The sequence below is a fragment of the Channa argus genome, chromosome 2 (genome assembly GCF_033026475.1).
Source record: "Channa argus isolate prfri chromosome 2, Channa argus male v1.0, whole genome shotgun sequence".
Taxonomy (NCBI): domain Eukaryota; kingdom Metazoa; phylum Chordata; class Actinopteri; order Anabantiformes; family Channidae; genus Channa; species Channa argus.
In genome coordinates, this window is record NC_090198.1 from 13,098,750 (window position 1) to 13,123,328 (window position 24,579).

Sequence of the window (24,579 nt, forward strand, 5' to 3'; positions counted from 1 at the left end):
TTGTGTGTTAAAGTATTAACTTAAATATGTGTCCTCATGAGTGTTTTCTAAACTTTAGTTTAAGCCGTAGGCCTCTGTCTCAGTTAATGTTACTTCACAGTAGGGGTGCCAGTGGCTCCAAGCATCTCCACTATGACTTAATCACCAAGCATATTAACCCTGAATGCATTCAGATTTGAAAACACAATGAGAAGACATTAAGACTCGTGTTTAATGCTCATTTTAAGACATGGATTATGTTTATTCAATAAACAGTTATGTCATATTAAGAACAACAACAACCACTGCTTATCAACTGTCAGTTTCAAGCTCTTTTTATACAGAGACCCTGGGATATTGAACATCAGACCAACCCTTCTTTGCCAGTTTACTCTAAACTCTAACAAAGCTTAACAGAATGACCCTCAGATGTACATGGGAGAGTTTCCCAGGAAAAAACAAACCTGGTAACCCTGGCAACAACATTTACAGTGCATCCAGAAAGTATTCCCAGCTCTTAACATTTGGTTATCCTACAGCCTTATTCCAAAATGGATCAAATTCATTATTTATTTATTTTTAATAAATTTGCAAAGATTTCCAACAAACTTTTTTCAAGTTGTCATTAGGAGGTATTGTTTGTTGAATTTTGAGAAAAATAATGAATTTAATCCAATTTGAAATAAGGCTGTAACATAACAAAATGTGGAAAAAGTTAAGAGCTGGAAATACTTTTTGAAATCTCCTGTAAAGCATTTCATCAGTTGCTCAATTTAACCCTTTACTGCACACCGTCACACCAGTTTCATGATCCTAATAGTTCCATTGACATATGTCTGTATTAAAACATTTTTGTTTATATTCATTAGTGGTTTTCAACCAACAAGTTTAAATTTAAGAAAACAATATTTATTCAAAACAAATATAAATATAGAAAATATTTTACCGTGGTTTTTAGTTTACAACTATGTAAAAATAGGTAGTTAAAAAAAAATCACTTGTTTCTGTTCACTTTCCTTAGGTCACTTTTTCATTGTAGCACCCGGATTTTATCTCCCTCTTCTGTCTCTTTGTGCCATCATTCACTCTGAACTATAAAGCACCTCTGTTTTAGCAATCCAACAGTTTATCAGTCAGTAACTTTACTCAAACGTGTGGTGTGGACACAGGTCAGGAACTGTGGAGTCACTGTCAAGTTAAGTGTATTATAGTATAAGCATAAGTATAAAGCAGCAACAGCGTGACATATTGAACATTTTAACATATGTCGTAGTGTTTCTTTTGACAACATTTTTGACTAAGATGTCGTATCTTTCCTGTAAACACTCCCCTCCATGACAGCTGTCCCTTCACATTTGTTAGCACAGCATGAAGGTTGCATTTGTTTAAAACCTTGCGTAACATAAGCGTGAGGTGGGTTGATGCTGGTGTCCTGCTAACAGGATAGGTATTGAAATGGGGATATAATGTTTCAAAAATGAGAACTCCCAAGAAATTGTAGAGCATACTGAGAGGGGATTGTGAGAAGGAGAAAAGCAAAAGACCAAAGCGAGCCTCATCCTACCAAGAACAAGCCGCAATCCATCAAGAATATTTAATGTATCGCCCACTCCTATGTCAGCCAAAAGAAAAAGAGCAGCTTGTATGATCAAAAATGGCCATGCTTATTTTCAGCAGCTTGTCTATAAAACCAGGTTTTAACTGTTTTGACCACTAATATAAATCTTGAAAATACTTCCAAATCAATGGTTTTAGCATGAGCAGTTTATAGATTATTTCACCCAGAGTTATGAGTCTGCTTGGTTGAGGCACATCATTATTTTTTTCCTCATGCTTCACCACAAAACATAATTTTCAGTCTTCCTAGAAAATTAGAGGAACAGATCTCAAACAAATGCAAGAAAAGTAATACTATTCTTGATGCAGTCAGATGAAAGTTGATGCAGTCGAAAGAAATCTTAAGTGTAATATTTAAAGATATGTAAATCCAACCATGCCCTTTTTGGGATTGGTCATAATACACTATATTTTAATAACATACTGGTGCACAGTTGAGGTATTGTTGTTTATAGTTAAGTGTGGAAGAAACTAACTGCAATGAGCTCTGGCCCTTTCTAGGTCGGTGCAGATAAAATGGTAGACTGACTGTGAGCCTGGCCTTGTTCAACATCAGTGTTTGGCCTCACAGATCGATGCCCTTGTGGCTGGACATGAGGATGTCACTCACCAGTCTTCCAAATTGTTGCCGTAAACTTGTTTGAGCTGTGGAGGCTGCTATATTTGTATTTTGTTCCTTGCTGTTGAAATGGTATGTTGAATAACAGCATGTTGATGTTAGGATGTTAGTGTAAGGTATAAACTATTAAAGTAGGACAAAATGGTCATCATGCCATGTATTGTGCACATGTGATGGATACAGTCATTACAGCAACCTCATGAAATTGATGCAGAGCTCCACACCCACAAGATAAGGCATTCCGATTAAATTTGTTGAACCATTTGAAAACTTTTAAATTTTTGTCAGAGAACTGCGAGAAAAAGTTTGTCCACCCTTTCTTCCATTTTTGATGAATGATCATCTGTTTTGAGCAATATAAATTCCTGAGCTGATTCACTCATAGCAGACCAGGCAGCATGATTAAACTCTCTAAAAATACATATTGAGAAGCAGTGACCTCCAAAAATATGTGCATTGATACTTGCACATATGTTTGTGGCGTAGTTTCTTTTGGCCGTTTGATGTATTAAGCATAATTCAGGTTTCACTTAAGTGCATTGTTATTTAACTAAAATTATTTAACTAAAATCCTTTTTTTTTCTCTGCTGGGTACCTCCTGGGTCCACTTAAGAATATGGACACAAATTAAGTTTTACTTTTGGTACATGCTTACTGTTTTTTCCCCCACATTGTAGTCCTTGACCCCTGGTCACCTTTGACACCATGTCAGTCTGGTGTTGTGTGTTTCTAGTGGTCAGTCAGTCAATCATTTCTCTAGGGTCCTTGACAAATAAGGGTTTGAATAACCAAACTTTTCTGACTATAAAATGATACTGCAATAATGTTACTATTGTGCATACCATGTTCAGTTCAGTGCCTTTTCGTTTATTATGGCAGCTGCTTTCTGCCATGGACATACTAAGGTTCAGAGGCACTAGGATTTATACCACCAACCTTGTGCTTGACTTGCTTTGCACCTCTAATCTCTCCATAGTCTATCCGGACCTTTGTAACATCAGCCTGGCAGCAGTGGGAGACACGCACAAGCATCAAGATCGAATTGCATTCTGGGATGACGTGTATGGCTTCAACATGGCGTGCATGAAGAAGGCTGTGGTGCCTGAGGCCGTCGTGGAAGTGGTGAAAGCAGACACCCTTATCTCTGAACCTGCAGTCATACAGGTAAACATATATAGTGCAGCATTGTACTTGCAGTGTAATGTAAAGGTCCAATATCAATAAAGATGTCTGGGAATTAAAGTAGTCAATAGTTTATCAATATACATATTTCTAAAATGACTGCATTGTGATTTGTCTCTACCAAATTAAATGTTACTGGGTACTTTTGCTGGACATTATTTAGACTTTCCAGGAAGAACAATGAATAGGACTCACATACATTTTTGCAAGGCCCAAACTGTTAGGATATAGACAGACAGTGAGGACAGTCCTTAGCTGTAGAGAGATGTGGCCTGGAGCTGCGTGTATGTGTGTGTTTGTCGTGATGCTGTAGCGCTGGGTGATTGATCTGTCTAATCCTTGTTTAAGTTCCTCTTAAGGAAACTTCATTACTCTCAGCCCCCTGTGGATAGAGTGGTTTTCACTCAGCTGATGGTAGAGCAGACACACAGCGCAGAGATAAAACAAACACGCACATACTCGCACAAAGTCCCACATCTAAGAACAGAGATACCTTTTTTGAATCTTTTTAGTGTTTTAGTGTTTAGTGTCTGATTCTGTGCGGAAATGTCCTTCTCTCCTGTCTTTTATACTATCATGTGTTTCTTCACTTGTTGGCCTGTTTGCCAAGTAGCATGTCCTCCCTCTAAGGATGTGATGAATGAAGGTAAAGCTTGATATAATGGAATTTGAATCCTCTAATCAATAGTTTCTCCCCTTCAGTGACAAATGGACAGCCCATATGCCCAAATTACATGGACTCTCCTCTATTGCCTCATGTTGATACGATCCAATAACATTCCATTAAGGCTGGCTGCTATTCCGTAAAATTGAGAGCCCTTTCACTGAATTATAAATTCCTACAAAACAGATCTTTTTTCAGTGAGAACAGAGAGGACTGTTCAGGTTCAGGAATGTTAAGTTTTCAACCTGCCTATCATTATGTGTTTTATGTTTAGACTTAACATTTTTTGCTTTCAACAGCCATAAGGGCACATTATAAGGAAACCATCAGTTCTGTATGTATTCTAATATGAAATTATTTGTGTGTTTAAATTCTCAGTGTCTGTTTTTTATCTGCTATAGTGGCCTTAAAAAAAAAAACTTGATGTCCTTATGTGAGAGAGTAAGTAAGTGAGAGATCATCATTAGGTGAAAATAATTACCAAGAAGGTTTGTGGAGAGATTATAGTATTGAGAAAATGAAAAATACAATCTTCTGCTTAAATAGGTTCATTTTTAAAAACTTAAGGTGCTAGATTTGTTTTTGAATTATGTGGAAAATGCCTGCATGTGTTGACTTTGCTGGTCAACAAGCTGGAGTAATGGCGACCACAGCAGGTGAAGATAACAAAATATAACCAAAGATAACATGTCAAGTTCCGTCAGTGATATGAAAATGGCAGACATCGCACGTCTTCTTTCTTCCACTTACTGTGCGTGATTCATGCTAAAAGAAAGTAACATCTTGTCGTCATAGAAGTTTTAGCGTTAGTCGCCTGTCGGCAACTGTTACTGTGTCCTGTGCTGCATTCAGAGACGGTACAGAATGTAGGTCACTTGTGTTTTAGAAATGTTCAGATCTAGGTATGCATTTATTATGGGTAGGCTTTACTATTTTGTTATTTTTGCACAGCTATTGCAAGTGTTACTCTTTACTATTTTTACAGTAGGTGAAATTTAGCAGCTTTGCTAGTGATGTTATTTTTGTCAGTATCGTTAGTGGGGGACAATATAATTTTAATAAATCGATTTTTTTAATCATATATTGTCTTGAGTACATGTAAACAAAGTTTGTTGTATTGCTTGAACATAGATTTCTTTTGGTAGCCTATAATTTAATGTGTGTTTTTGACTTTCAACAGACAATTGACTGCAACAGAGTGTGTCTGTCTGATCTGGATTTTACATCAGATTTCTGCTTAAAGATAACAAACACTACAGACTGCACAGTAAGTAATACATGTTTGAAAATCTTTTAAAGTTGATAAGGTTTGAGTTTTACTCAAAATGATGTTTAAAGAAAATTATTTTAAAAAATCAGAAAAGTATTTGGTCCTATGGGGTGCCTCTGTAGAAAGTAGAAAGTATTGTTGCATGATTGATTTCTCTTTCCCCTATTTCAGTTCTAACCCAAATGTGTATAATATTAAAGACTACCCCCAAAACATTATGAAATAATCAAAAGATGGAAAACAGAAGCTTACGCATTCCCTTTTATTACCTGTAATTTATCAGAGATATTGGGTGGAAAGGAACAAGGCAGAGCCATCAGTAAGCTCATAGTGATGGATTATATTTAGAATGATGTCTGTGAGTTGGATAGTTAATGAGGTTTCAAATTAAATCAAAGCAGAAATGGAAATGTGATTTGAATTCCATGTCATACAACATAGTAAATGTTCACAGGCTGCTAGCCCTGTCATTCTCATATTCACACACCTGCTTCCACAGTCACAATATACCTGTCGCACTCGAGCCTTAAATAGCTGCATGTGTTAAAAACATGGTAACTTAGACTGTAGATCCCTGTCCCGGTCATATATCCACAGGATCAAAGCTGATGTCCATTTCCATGTGAACACAGTTTATAGTGCATTGGAAGACTTCAATGATTTCAAAGATGGCATCAGACTAATAGGTAGCCATGTGTTTTAACACATGATTTGTTTTCTCAAGGGCCAGAAATTTCAACAGTTAACAAATTAGAAAGAAACAAACAAATAGCTTTTCACTACATAAAGTATATCGACTACCATGTTTGCCTTGAGTAAGACTCACAGGCACTCAACTCTTATTATACTTGTTAATGAGCCTGGGAATCATACATTGTTTCTGGAAATGGTCATCCCTGTTGACTTTTTCTAATGTATTTTTCCAGTTAGTTAAACCATATTTATCAGCATGGCTAAATATAACTACTATATGTATAAATTGTGTTTTTTGTTTTTTTATGTTTTTATGTGTGTGTGGGAGCGTGTGTAACAACTCTGACACTTCTGTAATGTATTACCATTTTCAGTAACAGCCTGCCCTGTCTGGCTAACAAAGTGAATGACTAAATGTAATCATGATTATGTGTATACAAGGATACGATCTGATTATTTATAACACATCTATCTAGTGATCGGTGGTGCTACAACTATCTGTACAACAAAATCAAATCAATAAAACCTAGCATAGGGATTTCAGATACACACTACTCACAAAAAATTGGGGATATTTGATTTTTAGGTTAAATTTCAGAACACACCTCAAACGCACTATATCCTATATAACGTATACATAAGTTTTGAATGCACATGTCCAACTGTTCAGTGTTTCAGTATCTATTGCTTAACATGCTGTTCTCTAACAAGGTGATTAGCTGGAAAAATAACAACGTGAATAATTGATCGTGTCTGATCCATGAATCGACAACTAAATGTTGTGGTTCAGTGACAATTAGTATTTAAACAGTCCTCTTCTGCACGTCGTCACATTTTAACATCATTGACAAGTGATTGAGACACTGACATTTTTGGCTGTGTATACCATTGTCGTTAGCTTTTGTTTCAATAAATTGTTTGAGATAAATAAATTTCCATTGCATGCTTCTACTTAAATGCCCTACTTTCATGATATAATATCGCTGTAGCATGACCTTTTTAAATTTTTTCAAACAGTACACCCGAAAGTCGAGTATCTCTAACTTTTTGTGAGTAGTGTATAACAACTGAAATTAACCTGTAGTTGGCTCATATTTATCACTCAATATTAATGTAGGTTTTTTTAACAAGGCATAAATTAAGAGCTCTATATAACTATTGTATAGGTATTTAGACATTACATGTATCTGAAACCTGGCTGAACATCTGAGTTGTGGTTTGTAAGTCAACCTCAGCAACAACTTCAACACAAAATTGAAGTGTGTGACCTTAGTGAAGGTCAGCTACAGGCACCAAAGCATGGAGAATGTTTTATGAGTCTATTTGCTGTGATACAGCCACCATCAACTCCCCACCCCACTACAGCTGTCCTCACACTCTTCCCCTGAACTTCCTCCAGTGTATGAGCCACATATCTACCAGCAGCCACCCACTGCCTACAGAACAGCCTCGGTACTGCAGGCACACTCTGAACTGTAGAAGTAATCTGTCTGAAAGAAAAAGAGTCCATTGTGTTAAAGCAGCTTTGTGTTGTGCTGCAGTGTTACCACACTGTCTTGTGTATTGCTTTAATGGATAATCAATAGGTGGTTATTATCTGGCCTGTGCTCCCTGGGTAAGGCTGGTGTATTTAATGGGATTTGTAAACATCCTCTCATTTTTCCTGTCTTCTTTGCTCTGTAATTGAAAACATCCAGTTTCTTTTTCTAGTAAGTCCATGTTAGGGGTCCGCAGCAGCAAAACGGATGATGGGATCATATAGTACAGAAGAATAATTTTTAGGTTCTTGTTTTTACAGGATTGTAGGTGCACAGTTGTTTTTTCTTACTTTTTTACTGTTATTCTATACTTCTCATCACTTAGAATGCTGATGCTGTATGCAAAACAGTATACATTGGCTTTTGTCTTTGTATGTGCATGTTGAAGATACTGGCCTCCAGCTGCCAACCTTGTCCCAGGAGTTACAGATGGATTATTGACCTGCAGGAGTGGGGTTAAGTTACCATAAAGATACTGAACTGTGATCTGTATTGGTTGCAGCTCCTCAGTATTTAAGCCTAGAATCTGTGATGGTAAACCGCTCCTGGACCAGTGTTTACTGATTAGTGAGTGAGGGCTGCTGTGCCTCCCTTCCTGTGATGGAGCGTCGGCTTTTGTTCTCTCGTCGACAGTCCATTCATCAGCTCAGCCTGCCTAACCTTGCATTAAATGAACAGCACAACCCTGCGTCTGCGCCGCTCATGCACAAAACAAATCCTCTCACTCTAGCTTTTTATAATCCCTTCTCTCCTTGACTCCCTTATACATCTTGCATTCTCTGTGCTTTGTGCATACAGCGCCTGCATTTGCAAACCATGAAGCATACGACCACATGCATATGAGCACGTACATACACCTTTTGCTGAAACTTTCTTTAATAACGCCTCATCCGCAGACTGATGATGTATGCTGATAGCATGGGAGGAGAGAATAAGTTTCTGCCTGTAATTAATTTGAAACCCCTCTCTCACTGCGGCTGATGTAGCTACCGTACCACTACATAGAAGAATGTCTCTGCAATTCATCTCTTAGCCACTTTCCATCAAACTTAAATAGCTTTTGGAGGAAATGGCCTTCTAGACTGACAGCACAAGCACTCCTCAACCTCAAGGATGATTTTGATCACATTAAGAAGGGAATAGTTAATGGAAAAATCCACTCTTTAACACTTTGGGATGTGAGCCATGTTGACCATCAACAAATGTTTTACATTAATTTATTTTAACATCCTAGAAGTTAAAGCGGAAGAGAGTAGATTTTACATTTTCTTTAAAACGTTTTTCTGTTTAAAGAATTCCGTAACATTAGAAGGTCTTACATAAATCATGTTATTAATTCTGCGTATAGTAATACTACAATATGTATTACAATGTGTAGAGAATGAGAGTCAGAGAACGACACTTGACATTCAATCAATTACTTTATGTCACTTGAGGCTAAATCTCCTTCTTTTCCTTTCGGCTTTTCCTTTTCAGTGAGTTTAAATCTGTAACAAAAGTGAATTGGAAAAGTTTTTTGCATGCAGTGGCCTTACAAATACTAACCAAATATTGTCTAATTGCTTCACGGGTAAGGGAGGCACCAGGTTTTGACAAGGAGGAAAAATGCCTGAAATTATAAAGGCAATATCTTGGGTTCTGCTGCATCGATCTTGATCCAGTTTTTTAAAGGTGAAATTAGGAAGGATAATGGTGTGTGCATGTGTGCACATGCTGGTAAAGTTATGTTCTTGGTGTTGTGTGCCCACCTCAAATACACAAATTCATTTTGATACTGTGTTCCTCTATTTGAGGTTAAAATACCAGGGTCATAAATTGTTTAGATTGTTAAGTTGTGGCTATTGGTTAAGTATGTAAAGGGTCATTTTCACAGTGGTGGTTCAACTCCTGTCCGTATGTCATAGTGTCCATTCCTATAGTAAGTTTAATAGGAGTTCAAATATGTAACTTGTAACTTACATTTTGTCACAAAGTGTAAAGTTACAGCTGCTTCTGAATCCCCCTTGTCCATTGCAACTACCCAGTGTGTGTCTTCTCTTCAGCTGCTCATTTGCTACCACCCTGCTCCCTGTCACCACAGATCAGACTCTTATGTTTGCCACTTAAGACAATTGACAAGACAATTGTTGTCTGTCTTGTGTAACCTTAAGTGGTAAAAGCAAGCAAGTATTTAGTGAAATAAAAGATGCTGTCCACAGTTTTCTACTCACACAGGTGAGATGGAACCATTTAGATGATGGTAGGACAACTGAAGGAGCCTTGGCATCTTGGATTGAGTTTGTGAAGAACTCATATGGACCACAAACTGTAGCTTATTGTGAGATGCAGATACTGTATAAATATATCATATATCATACTGAGAGGATCTGCCCTGTGCTTGGGCGATGATAGGATTCAAAAAATACAATTTCACGAACCAACATGTAGTGGCATTTGGCTGAACTGCAACTTATACAATTTAAGAGCATTTGTTTATACATATACAGAGCATTCCTTTGCAGAAAAGACAGTGAACAATAGAGCTGTGTTGGTACACACAGCAGAAAAGGCAGATTATATGCATCCACAAGATATGTTTCTTTTAAGCAAAAATGTAAAAAAAATTTCACCTAGGAAAACATCATCTTTTGTTATCACCCTCTCATCCAGCATCAGTCAGATGCATCAATTTCAGGCACACTGAGGCTTGTCTAACAAATGTGGGCAATCACTTAGATTGATATTGGTTACACTAAATTGATTTACATAACTTCATCAAAGAGTGCACCAAACACACAGATAATTGAAACAGTACAACAGTACAAGCCATCCTTGGTGCTTCTCTACAGATGTAAGTCTGCTGTATTTAAAGGGAGAATTTTTGTAAAAGTTGGTGTTATATTTATTAACATACCTATACCTGTATAGCCAATAGGAGGCTTTCATGTGCATGCAAAGGCTAGAGGAGAGCACTATTGCCAGAAAGGAAGTGAACACTGGACACAAAAGTTGCTTTCATTCAATGTAGATGTGAAACAGACAAGAAACCAAAACTTGAAAAATTAAGACAATACATGAATTAAACTAAACGGGACCTATTATTGTCACATAATTGTCACATAAAGAAATAGTGAGTCACACTGCTTCAATGGGTGACATACTTTTTTCCCACATAAAATGTCACTATAGTAAGTTTTTCTTTTTTTAAGATTTCCAAAGGCTAAGAACACCATTACTTTTTATTGTCTCTGAAATAGATGCCAGTTAGAAAGTGTCAAGTAAAAAGAGATGGTGCTCCTCATCCCCTTCACCATCTCTAACTTTCAACTGGTGGCAGCACCAGAAAATTTTGGCTTGGTGGCGCTAACAAGGTGATTAATTAGAAATAGCAGAAGCTAAAAGGTTTTTCTGGAAAACAGTGTTTGTGTAAATGCAGTTAATGCTGCCATACAGTGAGTTGATGATTAAGTTCATTTTTTTCACTTTAGTAAGTGTGGACCTGTGTAAACTGGACGATGGCCTGTTTGCTGTGACAAAAAGGTATTTAAAGTAGTAACAGTACCATAAGAGCACAATGCCACAGCATAAGATATAAACACTGCTTTTGTACATTGTTCCTCTTAATTTGGAGGCACCTGCATTGATCCTGCTACAGTGATTTAATAATATCCAAGAAGTTGAGAATTTTGAGAATTTTATGTGTGTTTGCTTGCAGTAAAACACCATCACAGAGCTGGGGTGTTCAAAGCCTAAGCTGGCAAGGCTGTCCTGGCCCCTATGCATCCATTGCCTGCTTGTTTTTTTGTCTTTTTTTGCCCCCAATTAATACTGCGTGGCCTTACTATTTAATTCATAAAGATGCATCACAACATGCATTGTTTTTTTAAGAGAAGCTGTCACAAAATTAGGTTATTTACGCTGCCACAAGAAACCAAACACAGAAACGTCCATGAAAATTAAGTTGTTATGTTTACTTTTTGTCAAATGTTAGAAAGATAAGTAAATAGTTTTTCAATAAGAGCAAAGTTTCAGGGGGGGCCTAAAGGGGACCTCAGACCAAAGCTCAGTGATGCAGCTAGTCACAGTTAATTTTGTGTAGCTTTAGACCTTCATCTGGCTGTTGCTGTTGCTCAGTTGCTTGAGAAGCATCGTGAGTGAGTAACATAGATGGAAGGTGCACTGCAGTCTAGGCTGATTCATGTTCCACCTTACTGGACTGGTAGCAGTTGGGCAGAGAGGCTGGGAGAAGAGAGCTAGGTGGTGGAGGGGAATTCACACCAACCCATCCATGAGTTGGTTGTGCTTGAAGCCTCCACGCCTGGATAAACCCCATCAAAACCACATTAGCCCCGTCTTCTCCCACCCCTGCCTCCCCCTCAGTGCTCCTCCCATTCCCTTCCCTTTACCTCCCCCTCCCCATGTCCCCACACTGTTGTATAATAGTATCTGGCCGGACCACGCGGCTCGCTGACACACAGCCGGGCGAAAGGGGAGCGATGATGAATTGCTCCCTGTTGGTGTTATCCATGATGATAATTATTAATTTTCCCACCACTCTTCCCAGAGAATGGGGGCCGGAGAGCTGTAGTGTTGTGGAGCCTCCTCCGTGGGCTGTCAAGAAGCCCTTTGTCATCACTTATCACAGACAGAGCCAGGGCCCAAGGCTAAACATTGATGAAAATAAAAAGGGCTCATTCTGATTTGTCCTGTTTTTGGTGTGTGGGGGTGAACAAATGTGTCTCTATGCTTAAAGGGTTCCTTGTTCTTGTCCTTTGTCCTGGGTGCACAAAGACCTTAATATGAAAAAAATTCCAGGTCTTTAATGGACAACTATTTTCTGACTATGTAAAATGCAAGATTTTACATTTTATTTTGTGTTTTAAAGTTTAATTATTTGCCACTCTGCAGCTTTTCCTAGGTTTTTCTTTTTAGCTTGTTTTGGCACGATTTCTTTTTTGTGCAGCCTAAGTCATCTCATTAAACTTAGTGTTAAGATCTCAAAAGGTTACATCTGAAGATGATTGTTATTGCATTCATGTTTGCTCACTTCAAACCACTGTTTTTTTCTAACTGTTGTCAACCAAGAATAGAATAAAGAAACATGTGACCCACTAGAGTGGTGTGACTAGCTGATGTGTGTTTAAATATTTGTGGATACAGCTCAGACTAGTAAACTGTCATTAAGTTCTTTCAGTGGGGCCCAAAGAAGTTTTATAAACTCTCTTCCCCCAGCCCAGCTTAAATCAAAAACTATTCAAATAATGTAACGTCTTGTTACAGTCCGTATCAGTTATGTCATCAAGCCTATTGGAACAGTTTCACATAGTTTTTTTGTCTAAGGCAGTGGTATTCTCAGTTATATTAATGTGTCAGTAAGGCAGCGAGTTTCTTTGCTGGTTTTCTATAGGAAAGTTTCGTTCAGTGGCCTAAATTTTAATTGCCCATCTCCCTGCACTGTGAAAGTTGCACAACGCAGAACTGACAATCAATCACGCTTACAAGGCTTTGTCATCAGCGAGGCGCGATGAGGATGATCTCTGCCTCTCCGGCTGAGAGAGGTGAATCCGCTCTGCCTGACGAGTAATTATGTCTAATTTCCTAATTACCGCAGCACCGAGCGTCTCTTTAGCATTCATTAAATGCCATAATTGCATTGCGTTGACTTGCTCTTTTATCCACTTTGGGTTCCCTTCTTGTGGTTGAGCTGTTATCTAGCGATACTGTCTCTGACTGTCCTAGTCGATAAAGGTTGAGGGAGTGTGTGAACGCATCTTCTGACGGCATTGTGATTATCAAGTCTGCATGTGCATCCTTGTGTGTGTGCTGTATACAGATACATTATGAAGAAAGTGCCATTAATTAAAAATGTATTAATTTAACACAATTTGTGAGACTTGTAATGAACAGATGATATAGTATTTGGCATCTCCCGATGACACAATCACCCTCTTGCTCTCCTGGCCCTCCCTCTTCTTTCACCTTTCTTTCTGGCTTACGTCTCTCTGTGTCCCTACCTTCCCCACTTCTGTCTTCTGTTTAGTTCCCTTGCATTGATTTGGCTCTTCTTTGTCTCAGAGAGCTGGCCTCCAAGTTGTCAGCTGCGTCAGGATTAAAAGCTATTAGTTCTGCATCATTGCCACTACAAGTGCGCTCCTGAGATTGATGGAGTGCCTCTCTTCCTCTAGTGGGGTAGAAATGGAAGGAAAACAAGCCTGGGGGTAGTTTTTAACTCACATATCTGACGGTCACCTAAAGGCACTCTGGCCCTGAACGTTCCCTCTGTTTGTTTTATATGTGTGAATTGGTTTTCATTCAGATGTTTCTGCAAACTATTAACAGTTAAAAGCATGTTTTAAATGAATTAGTAATCTGACATTTACATGCATTAATTATTTAATTTGGTTATCCAGTCTCTAGGAAATGTAATCTGTAATTTCTGGTCTTATCTAAGACCACAAAACACATTCAGTACAGCCCCGGATTGGCTAGTTTATCCTTTGTTTGCCAAGTCTTACCAACATAAATAGTTCCCCTGCAAGTACAGAATTGTCATTTCTTTCCTTTTCCCTAGTGGACATTAGTCAGATGAACATACATTCATATTTATACACTTTGTGTTCATTTTCCTCAAGTGATTCCACCTTTCTGCTGAGTGCTTTCACATTGCTGCAACACTCTAACCAAAATAGCCACCTTAGCTAATTTCATGTACCCAGCTGGATTTATTTTATTGTCAGCAAAATTGCCTGAATGTTGTTGGTGGCTGCCTCATAATTTATTTCTTTTGTCTAGTGACAAGTCTCCCAGATGAGGTGAGACAGAGCACATGGGACATTTGACTCAGCCCAAATAAAAAAAGCCAGTTTTTTCAGATAAAGATTAGTTGAAGAAAATAAAACTGCCGTTCTCATATTAGTCAATATGATATCCACAATATCAGTATCAGAGTGGCCAATACAGTTCTCTAGATGATACATACAGTACACCCACACTCACAAACACAATAATTTTTACTCTATAGTTCTCTGAGGTAACACCATAAAATAGTACTTTAAGGACAACTGTAAATATTTAACAAGTAAATGTTTTTTTCAATTTGGTTTTACTGCCTTATTGCTAAACACAGTAGCTCATCTAACTCTAATTAAACCCTCTAATTAAAAGACTTTTCTCTCTCAAGCTGCATGTCAGAATTGCAGTGTAGTCAAACAAATCAAATAGTTTATTGTACTGTCACATTCTAACACGCCCCTCATATTTCATTGCAGGCAATTGTCGGCTACTTTGACATTTTCTTTGACAAAGGCTGCAGCAACAAGGTAAGCAGCAATAGCAACAGCCAAGCCTTTTAACAGAAACTCAATTATGTTCACGCTTTAGCGTGTTCCTCCTCCCTGAGGTGTTCGCTGGCAATCGATGGATGTCCTAGCCGACTGCTGATATAAGCACTTACCCAGCAGACCCGGCGAGTTGGAACAGCCCATGCAAGCTCTGTGAGCAATACAGACATGTCTTTTGATTGCACTTCCTATTGTACATGAGACACATAATAATATAATATGGATGGTGCAGTGAATAACTATCTCCACTGGGAAGGCAATGCTTGAAAATGGGATTATCTGTTTGCTTTATAAATGCAAGATAAGTTTCATTTAAATACAGGCTAAGCCATAAATAATTTCGATACATTTCACTTTTAATGGTTTGTCTGCACTGGGTGATTGACTGGGCTGGATAAGTTACTGTCGGCTCACAGAAACTGTGGAATTGAACACAGTTTCTAAGCTTTTGAGCCTTTTGCAGCTTAATTGCAATTAAAACAAAACCCCTGAGAGCCGTTTCTTTGATTTGTTTGTTTTGAATATTTCATTTATGATTCTAGAGCCATTCCAGGTGTGCTTATAAAGAAGTAGCTGTTTCTGTTAGTATTGCTTATTAACGATAACATAATATAAGTGCCTTCAGTTTTTAGTTCCAATAAAATGGCCCAGTAGTAAATCTGTATCTAACATTTATCTAGCAAATGCTTAAGCCTACAAACATTTTTATGAAGAATCTACCAGATAAGTTGCTCCTAGCTCTTCAGAGAGAATTAATTTGAATTGTTTTGGTTGTTGTTTTGTTTTTCTCCCTCTACTTTTTCCCAGGTGATGTTCTCCACAGGTCCTCAGGTCACAAAGACGCATTGGAAACAAGCTGTCTTCCTACTGGAGAGGCCATTTTCTGTCCAAGCAGGTCAGTAACCATATAAACCAACACATAGGTAGGAAAACCCCTTTAAAGACTGCATCTAAAATTTAATGCTATCAACTTTACCGAGACCATAACAGTTACGTTCATGGTAAAGTACAATTCTGTGTTTCACAGATTTGTGCCATATGCGTTTAAAATTTGATACTCTGTGATTTGATATTATTTTTCTCTTGTGGACCTTGGTGGTGGATTATAGCAAGCTGCAGCAGGTAATCTGTCTGTGGTGGAGATGTAGCCAGACTTGTTGACACCCGTTATCTGTCACCGACCGAGACAGCGAGGGATCAAAACAAATCACTTTCAGCCATCAGAGACAGCATGTAAAACTTCATCTGATAGCCAGACACAGGCCCCTGAATAATGACACATTAAAAGTGGAGTGATTTGTAACTGACCTGTGAAATATGTATAGAATCACTGTATCCATAGATTACAATTTTTAATAACGATAATTAATGGTACTGGTTGCTGTGGGGCATAGCTGTACATATAAAATAACTAACTGTTTAAGAAACACAAAAGAACATACTGAGATGTGTGTATTTAGGTCTGTTGTAGTAGAAATCTGGGCTCCTAAACTTTACAGAATCAAAAACAAACGCCCACCTATAAAAACGTGTACAGTCTAAAGCTGTGACATATGCTAAAAAAAAGGATTGGACAAGCAAGGCCAATCCATTTGTGTTTGCTGTACAATAAAGTCATTTGGATTTAAAATCCCAAAAATGCACCAAATGTGGGATCAGAATTCAACGAAAGTAAAAACAAAAAGCTTTTTTCCCAGGGGTTTGAATATAGACATAATAAAAAACATTGTGAGCAACTGATTGACAGGTGTTTCTTTTGATAGTTATTGATTGATTGTTCAGAGAATAAAAAATAGCTTTGGGACCAGAGCAACTTGCGGAAACAACAAACCATCAAATTTCTTAGAATTAAGTAAATTTTTCAGATCTTATGTCTGAGTAGGTACTTTCTTAAGAATGATGCTGTAATTTTCCTCCCTTTTTTTTTTTTTTTTTTTTTTGTCCTTTCGGCTTATCCCGTGAGTTCAGGGTCGCCACATGTAATTTCCTTCCTACGACTGCAAAAAGGTCCCATTTAAAATAAGAAGATGTGGTCAGTTTATCCAAACTCTGCTTTTTAATTTGACCCAACATTTTTCACACTGTGAGCCCAAATGTAAGTACCCTCCAACAAAAACCCTAGAAAATAATAAAAATGTAAAAGTTGCATCAGAACCTTATTCTTCCATTTCATCTTAAAGATAAATTTTTCATCTCTCTAGCTAGCTTTAGCATGTGCAACATAGCATTTTTCCTGGGAAGAGCCAGGGGTTCTAGATTTGTAAAGGTTAAAACTTTCATTAATAAAAAAAAACAGGACAAAACTCTATTCTTAATGTATTATCATAATAAGAATCACAGATGCATCTGCTCATGTGCGGATGGATGAGCCTCTGTACTGGCTGTCCACTCACTGGCCAGATAACAGATGGAGTCTACAGTAATAAATGACCTACAGAGGGATGAAGGCGTTTTATGTCTGGTGGCTAGTACGATAAGAACGTCAAAACCTCTGACTCTGCTCAAACACTATCAAAGGCTGTATGCTCTGCTGGGTCAGATAAACATACACTATCTAAATAAAGAGAGCTGAGGACAACAGAATGCTAACTCAATGCAGAAGTCACAAACACAAGTTTGTCTGCGTTTGTGTGTCTGCGTGTTTAATATTCACTCAGACACTTACATGCGCCCATAGACATCTGACAAATTAAATTAAAAGCCAAATAATGAATGGAGATTTTTCATACAAGTCTTGAGAAGGCACTGATGGTTTGATCAAAATTAGTTTCTGAAGACTGGTGTTAATCAGTAGAGTTCAGAGATTTTGGAAATTTTAAAAAGTAAATACAGGACACATGCAGTAATAAATTGGAAGCTAGCATCATGATATTTATTGTACATTGTGCTAGTATAAGTGTTATTATAATTATTATATAGTATGATTTATTTTTATGATAATACAAGGATTGTTAAAACCTAACGTACAGATTACCATGCTACTTTCTGTGCCCATTACTGCTCCCATGAAGATCCCATTTTGGATATTCCATTAATTTCAACTTTAGGGCAAAAAAGTCAAATATGGACACATGCAAAGCTGCAGCTGACCCACTTTGCACATGTCCATATGGAATTCCTGTTGCCTGGTTTCGTCACACACTACAAAATTTAATTGGCAGCTGGTGTGGTCCCATGAGCCTATACCAATACCTTTGGAGCAACTTTTTAAAACCTGGGAAATTTATGAGGTTAATCCAGTAATGATACATATAATCCAAGACACAATATTACAGTTTTTCTTTCTTTCTTTCTTTCTTTTTCTTATTTATTAATTTTTTCATTTAGTTTCTCAGTTTCTTTCTTCTTTGTTAACATTGAATCTATTAGCTATTACAATGGCTGCCTGTAACTTTCTAGATTGATTTTAAAATTCTTTTTTAAAAGCCCTTCATGGTGTTGCACAGGCCTGCATGTCTGACATGATTCAACTGTATGAACTGGGACGGGTGCTCTTTTACTCTTTACATTTATTCTTTCTTATCAGCTGGTCAGTTATTTCTGAAGCACTTTACATCACTTTCAATAATTCACTCTGTCTGTGCTTATGCTGTATATGGTCTGTGCACCAATCAGTACGGGCAGTGAAAATTAAAGTAAAAAAGAAAATGAAAGCAGCAATAATTGAGTGAGCAGGGGGTTATTGATGTACTCACTGTACACCGACACCCTGACGGTCGTCAGGCTTCTCCAGGGGCTGTAAACCAGAAATGGAGGTTTTAACAGCATTCTCCGGCTGCCTGCTATACTCTTAGGGTGTGCTTTACAACACGTTACGCACTCAAATTCACAAGAGTTCTTCCAGAAGTCTACACTGAACTCTCCTCTGGCTATAATAGAACACTTCCTAAAGTCACCTTGAAGATGCTAAAACTCTCTAGTAAACACACACACACACACACAGTGGCCTCTCTTTCTAAGTGTTGACTGAAAAGCACTTTCAACTCTAGTTGGCTGAAATGAGGGCTGGGCATAAAAGTCCAGTGGTTTGTTTTAATACCAATGTCTGTGGTGATTTATTGTGACAGAGACTGAATCCTATTTGATGTGTTTGTACGAGTGCAGCAGTAATTAACTCTGAGGCTGCACTTCTGTGGGAGGTGCCAGCGGAAGAGAGAAGGCACCCAGCAGGCTGGAACAAAACATCCCTGCAAATCCTCCCAGCTGGCAGCATAATAAATTAAACAGTGAATCATTTATCATGCTCTAGTGTGTTTTTGTAGCTCTAGTATTGGAGAGGAGGGTCCTTTTTGCAGTTTCACCTACTTAATTTTCATCTGAGAAAGGAGAGGACAATTTGGTGCAAGAAAGTCCCATGATTCTTGAGGCAACGCGGTACCCTGGTTACCTGCACAGGGGGCCTCTCAGAGGTGTTGAGACATGGGTGTGTGTCTATGTCAGGACTTTCACTGGATGGTCTGTTCCCACCCACTTTCATGACTCACCTCCTGACTCAGCCTTCCCCCCTCTTGGCCCCTCCCCACCTGTTTGCAATGAAGGGTCCTTGTGCTGTCGGAAGAGCAGCAGCCAAGCCAACCTTCTTCAGCCAAGCCAACCTTCTTCTTCTCAATTCATCCAGAGGGTTGTTTGCATACTGGTGCTTGGAATATACAGCCCCTCAGCTCTTCTTCTTACTGTAGCTCCATGCTGAACAGGAAAAGCCTGAAAAGTATGAACTGACTGAAATGAAGCCAGTCTGGAGCAAGAGGGAGACGGTGAAAGAAATGAGGCTAAACTCTTGCCACCAGACATCAGAACTCAAAATCTGGGAATGATGACAGCTTAAAGGAACCACTTATGATCCATTTGTGATTTGTGTATTTCCAGTGTTGTTTCAAAGATAAAGGCTATGTTGGGCTGAGACCAGCTGTTTTTTTTTTTCGGCTTGGTTTTTAATGGTACTGGCAGGTTTATGTACGGCATCATACTGAAAACCCAGCTCCATTCACGACTCATTTCCACACATGGTTAGCTTGTTCTCCTAGCATCAGATTGGCCAGTTTATTGAAGACACAGAGGCTCTCTTCCATTGGGAGCTTGGTCTGACTGATTACATCAGAGCTGCTGTAGTTGCATGGCTGAACAGACACTTGATTGGTGGTTGTGTGTGTTTTATCTGAAATACGAGGGATTAGTTGGACAGTTGCTGCAAAGTTATGTCCTTGCCCCCAAACCTCTTTTTTTCCCTTTCAGCTTTGTTTTAAATTTTTTTTACCAAAGGTCAAACAATTATTCCTTTGACCTTTATCTGCCTTTTGCCAAAGTGAGTTTGACTGGGGCTCCCATGAGCACCAGGCTCCGTTTTTTTTTCACCAGGCTAGAGTTAGTTTGAAATTCAGCAACTGTGTGTCATTTCCTAAATCATTAGTGGGAGCAAAGATACTTTTTTAGAAAATCCTTTCCTAATAGACATTATATTGAACATATACAGAAATTGTATAGCACTATGTCATTAACAGAATATTTGAGCCATGCCTAACAGTGCATTAACACACGCAGATACAAAGTAATAATAATAATTACATACCTACAATGATATAATTTATATAATCTGCTACTGCCAACAGACACACCAATAGTGGCAACAGTTGTTTTACCTGTCATCTTTAGGTTCCAGTAACCCATTAAAGGCATGTTTTGAAATCGATATTTGCAAAACCAGAGACTTCAGCTATTTCTTTGTTTTGCTTTATCTTTACTTTATGTGTGAGCATGCCATAACACACACATAGTTGCCCATAATATCAATCAGACTGATGTCCTTATAACTTACAGTCCCCCCCCAAAATAATGGAACAGTAAGGCCAATTCCTTTATTTTTGCTGTAGACTAAAAACATTTGGGTTTAACATCAAACAATGAATACGAGACGAGAGATCTACATTTTAGCTTTTAGTGAAAGTTATTTACAACAGATCTGATACACAACTTAGAAGATTTTTGTTTGAACCCACCCTTTTTCATGTAAGCAAAAGTATTGGACTGACAGGTGTCTTTTGTTGCCCAGGTGTGTGTGGGTGACATTGATTATTCAAACAATAAACAGCACTAAATGTCTATGCTCAGTTTCAGATTTGGGTTTTGCCTGTTCAGACTGCATTTATAGTTAAGAGGTGTAACCAACATGGAAAGCAGGGAGCTGTCTATGGGTGAAGAACAAGCAATTGTGAAGAAGAGAGAAAATGGAAAATCAGTCAACATTGGCCATAGCCATTTGGAATGTCCTGAAAAAGAAACAAAGTACTGATGTACTAAGTAGCAGACACCAAAAGCAGTTGACAACTGAAACATTGTGACAGCTGTAAAGAAAGAACCTAAAACAACTGTTAATGAGCAAGAGGGCAGGAGTGAAGGTACCACAATCTACTGTTCACAGAAGACTTCATGAACAAAAGTACAGAGGATACACCAGAACATGCATACCACTAACAAGAATAGGATGGCCACCCTGGAATTTTCCAAAACGTACAGAGATGAGCCCTTAAAACAGGTTTATGGACTGATGAGACAAAGCTTAACGTTTGACTTTACTTTGATTGAAAGGCTAAAGTTTGGAGAAAGAAAGGATCTGCTCATGATCCCAAACATCTCATCTTCTCATCTGTCAAACACAGTGGAGGTCATGTCATGGCTTCTTCTGGGACGGGCTCATTCATCTTTATTGATGATGTAACACATGATGGCAGCAGCTAAATAAACTCAGATGTCTACAGTCTGCTAATTTAAAGAAAAATGCAACTACATTGAATGGGAGATCCTTCATCAAACAGCAGGATAATGACCCCAAAACACTGCCAAAACAGTTCATCACTGGCAAGGTTTTATACTGGCCAAGTCAATCTCAACACCTAAACCCTATAGAGTATGTATGTTACCTGCTAAAGAGGAGACTGAAGCAAAACAAACAACATCTGAAAGACGCTGCGGTGAAAGCCCAGAAAAGCATCAAAAAGAAGAATGCAAAAGTATGGTGATGTCGATGGGTCACAGGCTTGATGCAGTTATTCCAAGCAAAGGATTTGCAACTAAACTAAACAGTCTAATATTCGCTTTAATCTATTTTAAGTCTAACTGTTCCAATACATATGAAAAATGGGTGGATTCAAACAAAAGGTATTTTCTAAGCTGCGTATCCGGTCCAGATGTAAATACCTGGTACTAAAAGCTGAAATGTTAATCTCTTGTCTCATCATCTTTGGATGTGTAAACCAAATGTTTTGAGGCTAGCCTCATTAGCCTCAAAGTGTGAAAGTGGGAGTTCTCTGACCTTACAGGCAGAGACCACCAGTGTTTAATCAAACAGAAACACAAACTACACATGTGTGTTAGCAACCTTATCTGTTATAGTTGGGCTGTCTTGTAACTATAGTGTCAGCTGCTGAGCCAATTCATTAAGTTGGTGATGGAGTAGAAGACAGAACAATGTCTTTTAGTTGCTTATTACAGACTATATGTTTTTCTAACCTTGCAATATTTTTATTATTAAACAGCCTCTGGAAAGTGCATTTTTTAGTGAAGGGTCAGCATATATTTTCCTACAGTTTCCTAATTTGCTGGTTTTTCAACATACGAGATAAGAGATCTTTCAACACAGTGACTTGAAATATAATTGAGGCCCTTAGATTATTGGTCAGATTAATTTATGATGTCCTGGTTTTTGATGTCAGAAAATCACCAACGATGTTAACACCGCAGCCCTCTGCCCTCTCTGCAGTGCAGTGAAAGACCCAGAGCGCGGCGCCAGCAACAGAGTCTGTGACTGTGGCGTTGGCATGGTAACGGGTGAGACATGACAGCAATGATGGTGGATGCTTCACTGGAGGAAATGGCACAGTCAGCATTTTCCCTCCTCGTCCTCCTCTAACCTCCAGCAATGAGGAGTGTGTGGCACATAGAGAGGAGGTGGGGGAGGATGGCAGGATGCTTGTTTGTCATTTGGATAAACATTAATTTACCTCCAGCAGTCAAACGTGAAGTTAATCAGAGTGATTATGTGTCGTAATCATCAGTGTCTTCTCCTGGCCTGCCGATCGCTCATGCATCATACTGTAAATGCGCTTCCCTCTCACTGCCATCTGGAGATTTGAGCAGGCCTGCATTGATACACATACACAGCCACACACAGTCTTGCTTATTAACATACATTACACCACATTGCCTTTACACACATCATCATTTCTATAAGTGCTAGTGCGTCTCTGTTCATACTTCAGAAGCCTGAGACTCAGCAGCACTGTAGTGCCGCAGGGCATCAGGGAGATTTCTTTATATGAGCAGTTGTTCATTTTTCTTTCTATACAAACATCGTAATCACTTTATGACTAGTAAATTTGTTTTTTTTTTCTTTTTAAGTTTTTTTTGAAGTGTGATAATGAGGGTACAGAATTCATGGTGAACATAAATAAAATCCATCCATTTATTCCTATATGACTGTTTGTGCAGGTGCAAACATGAATAACTCAGCATACATTGTTTGCTATTCCAAAACAAATTGTAATTGGTCTCCAAGCTAAAATGCAAATTAAAAGAAAAGCAGAAACATTTATTTCACATTGTTATGGTAGGTAATGAGAGGTGAACTAACGCATTGTTGGTTTCTCTCCTTTCTTTTGGAAATATGACATGCCAGGTACCCTTGACTGCATTTACATGGAATGAGGTAGAATGAAGTTACAGTTGTCCTTATTGACTAAGCTAATTTCTTAACTCTCATGTAAACAAGAAACTTGGTCACTGTTAGGGGAAAGAAAAACCAGGTAGGTTTCTCGTGGAAAATGTAGTTCCCTAACAACTTGTTGCACTCTTGTTTTATTATCTCAGTCTATTTTTAAACTTGAGCTTTGATTTAATATATTGTCAGGTGTGATTTGAAGCTTGGGCAATGGTTGTTGGAGTATGATATTATTCCAATAGAGGTTTCACTCTCCCATGTTTAAAGTTAGTTTAGCTAAGCCAAACTTGTTCTTAATTGAAATTTAGCAATTAGACACAGTGTAAAAATGAGCACCCCTCTGCCTTAACTCCATATTTTAATTCCAGATAAATATCACAGTAGCTATTTTCACCCATTTGCACGGGGATGATGAGGAACTCTTATGTTAAGCGATTGTCTTGTCTCCAGCATAAAACAAAGTATGACCGTGGAATTTCTCTTCTTGCCTGTGTTTTTAGGTGAGGACCTCCAGGGAAAGATCACTGTGCGTAAAAACAAGAAGGATCCTCGCTCGCTGTTGGTTACCTTGGATGTCCGTGACAGGAAGCAGACATATAGCCTACAATGATGTCAGCCAGCATATGGAACAACATTCAGCGAACATGCCCCTCTTCTTTTGTTGACTGTTCATGTATACACAGCATGTGGGGGCAGGATAAAATTAAACTCTTGATTGTGATGTTTCAGGTTTTAGGATTGGATCTGTGCTTTGTAATAAAAACACAATCTTGTTAGAATCTTTTTGTCCTTGTGAGTGTGTTTTGCTAATCAAATATCTAAAGTTTTCAGCAGCGAAGGTGAATTGTAATCCTTGTTTTAAGGGTATTCCAGTTGTACATTATTTTTAAATATGGTTTTAACTTCAAATGTCTTAAGTTTAGGTCTCTGATCATGTGCCATTGCTCATGCAGTACTTTTTTCAAACAAAATGGACTGAATTTAATTT

General features: G+C 38.3%; 1 protein-coding gene across 1 annotated transcript in view; it reads left to right on the forward strand.

Moving 5' to 3' along the window:
* The window catches only part of prmt3 (protein arginine methyltransferase 3), a 49,370-nt gene extending 25,000 nt beyond the window's left edge, over positions 1-24,370 (forward strand). Inside the window, exons 12-16 of the mRNA XM_067495584.1 lie at positions 3,192-3,379; positions 5,242-5,328; positions 14,810-14,860; positions 15,689-15,776; positions 24,092-24,370. Coding sequence (XP_067351685.1) covers positions 3,192-3,379; positions 5,242-5,328; positions 14,810-14,860; positions 15,689-15,776; positions 24,092-24,201 — 524 coding nt within the window. The 3' untranslated portion in view covers positions 24,202-24,370. The remainder of the gene's footprint in view (positions 1-3,191; positions 3,380-5,241; positions 5,329-14,809; positions 14,861-15,688; positions 15,777-24,091) is intronic.
* The last annotated feature ends 209 nt before the right edge of the window (positions 24,371-24,579 follow it).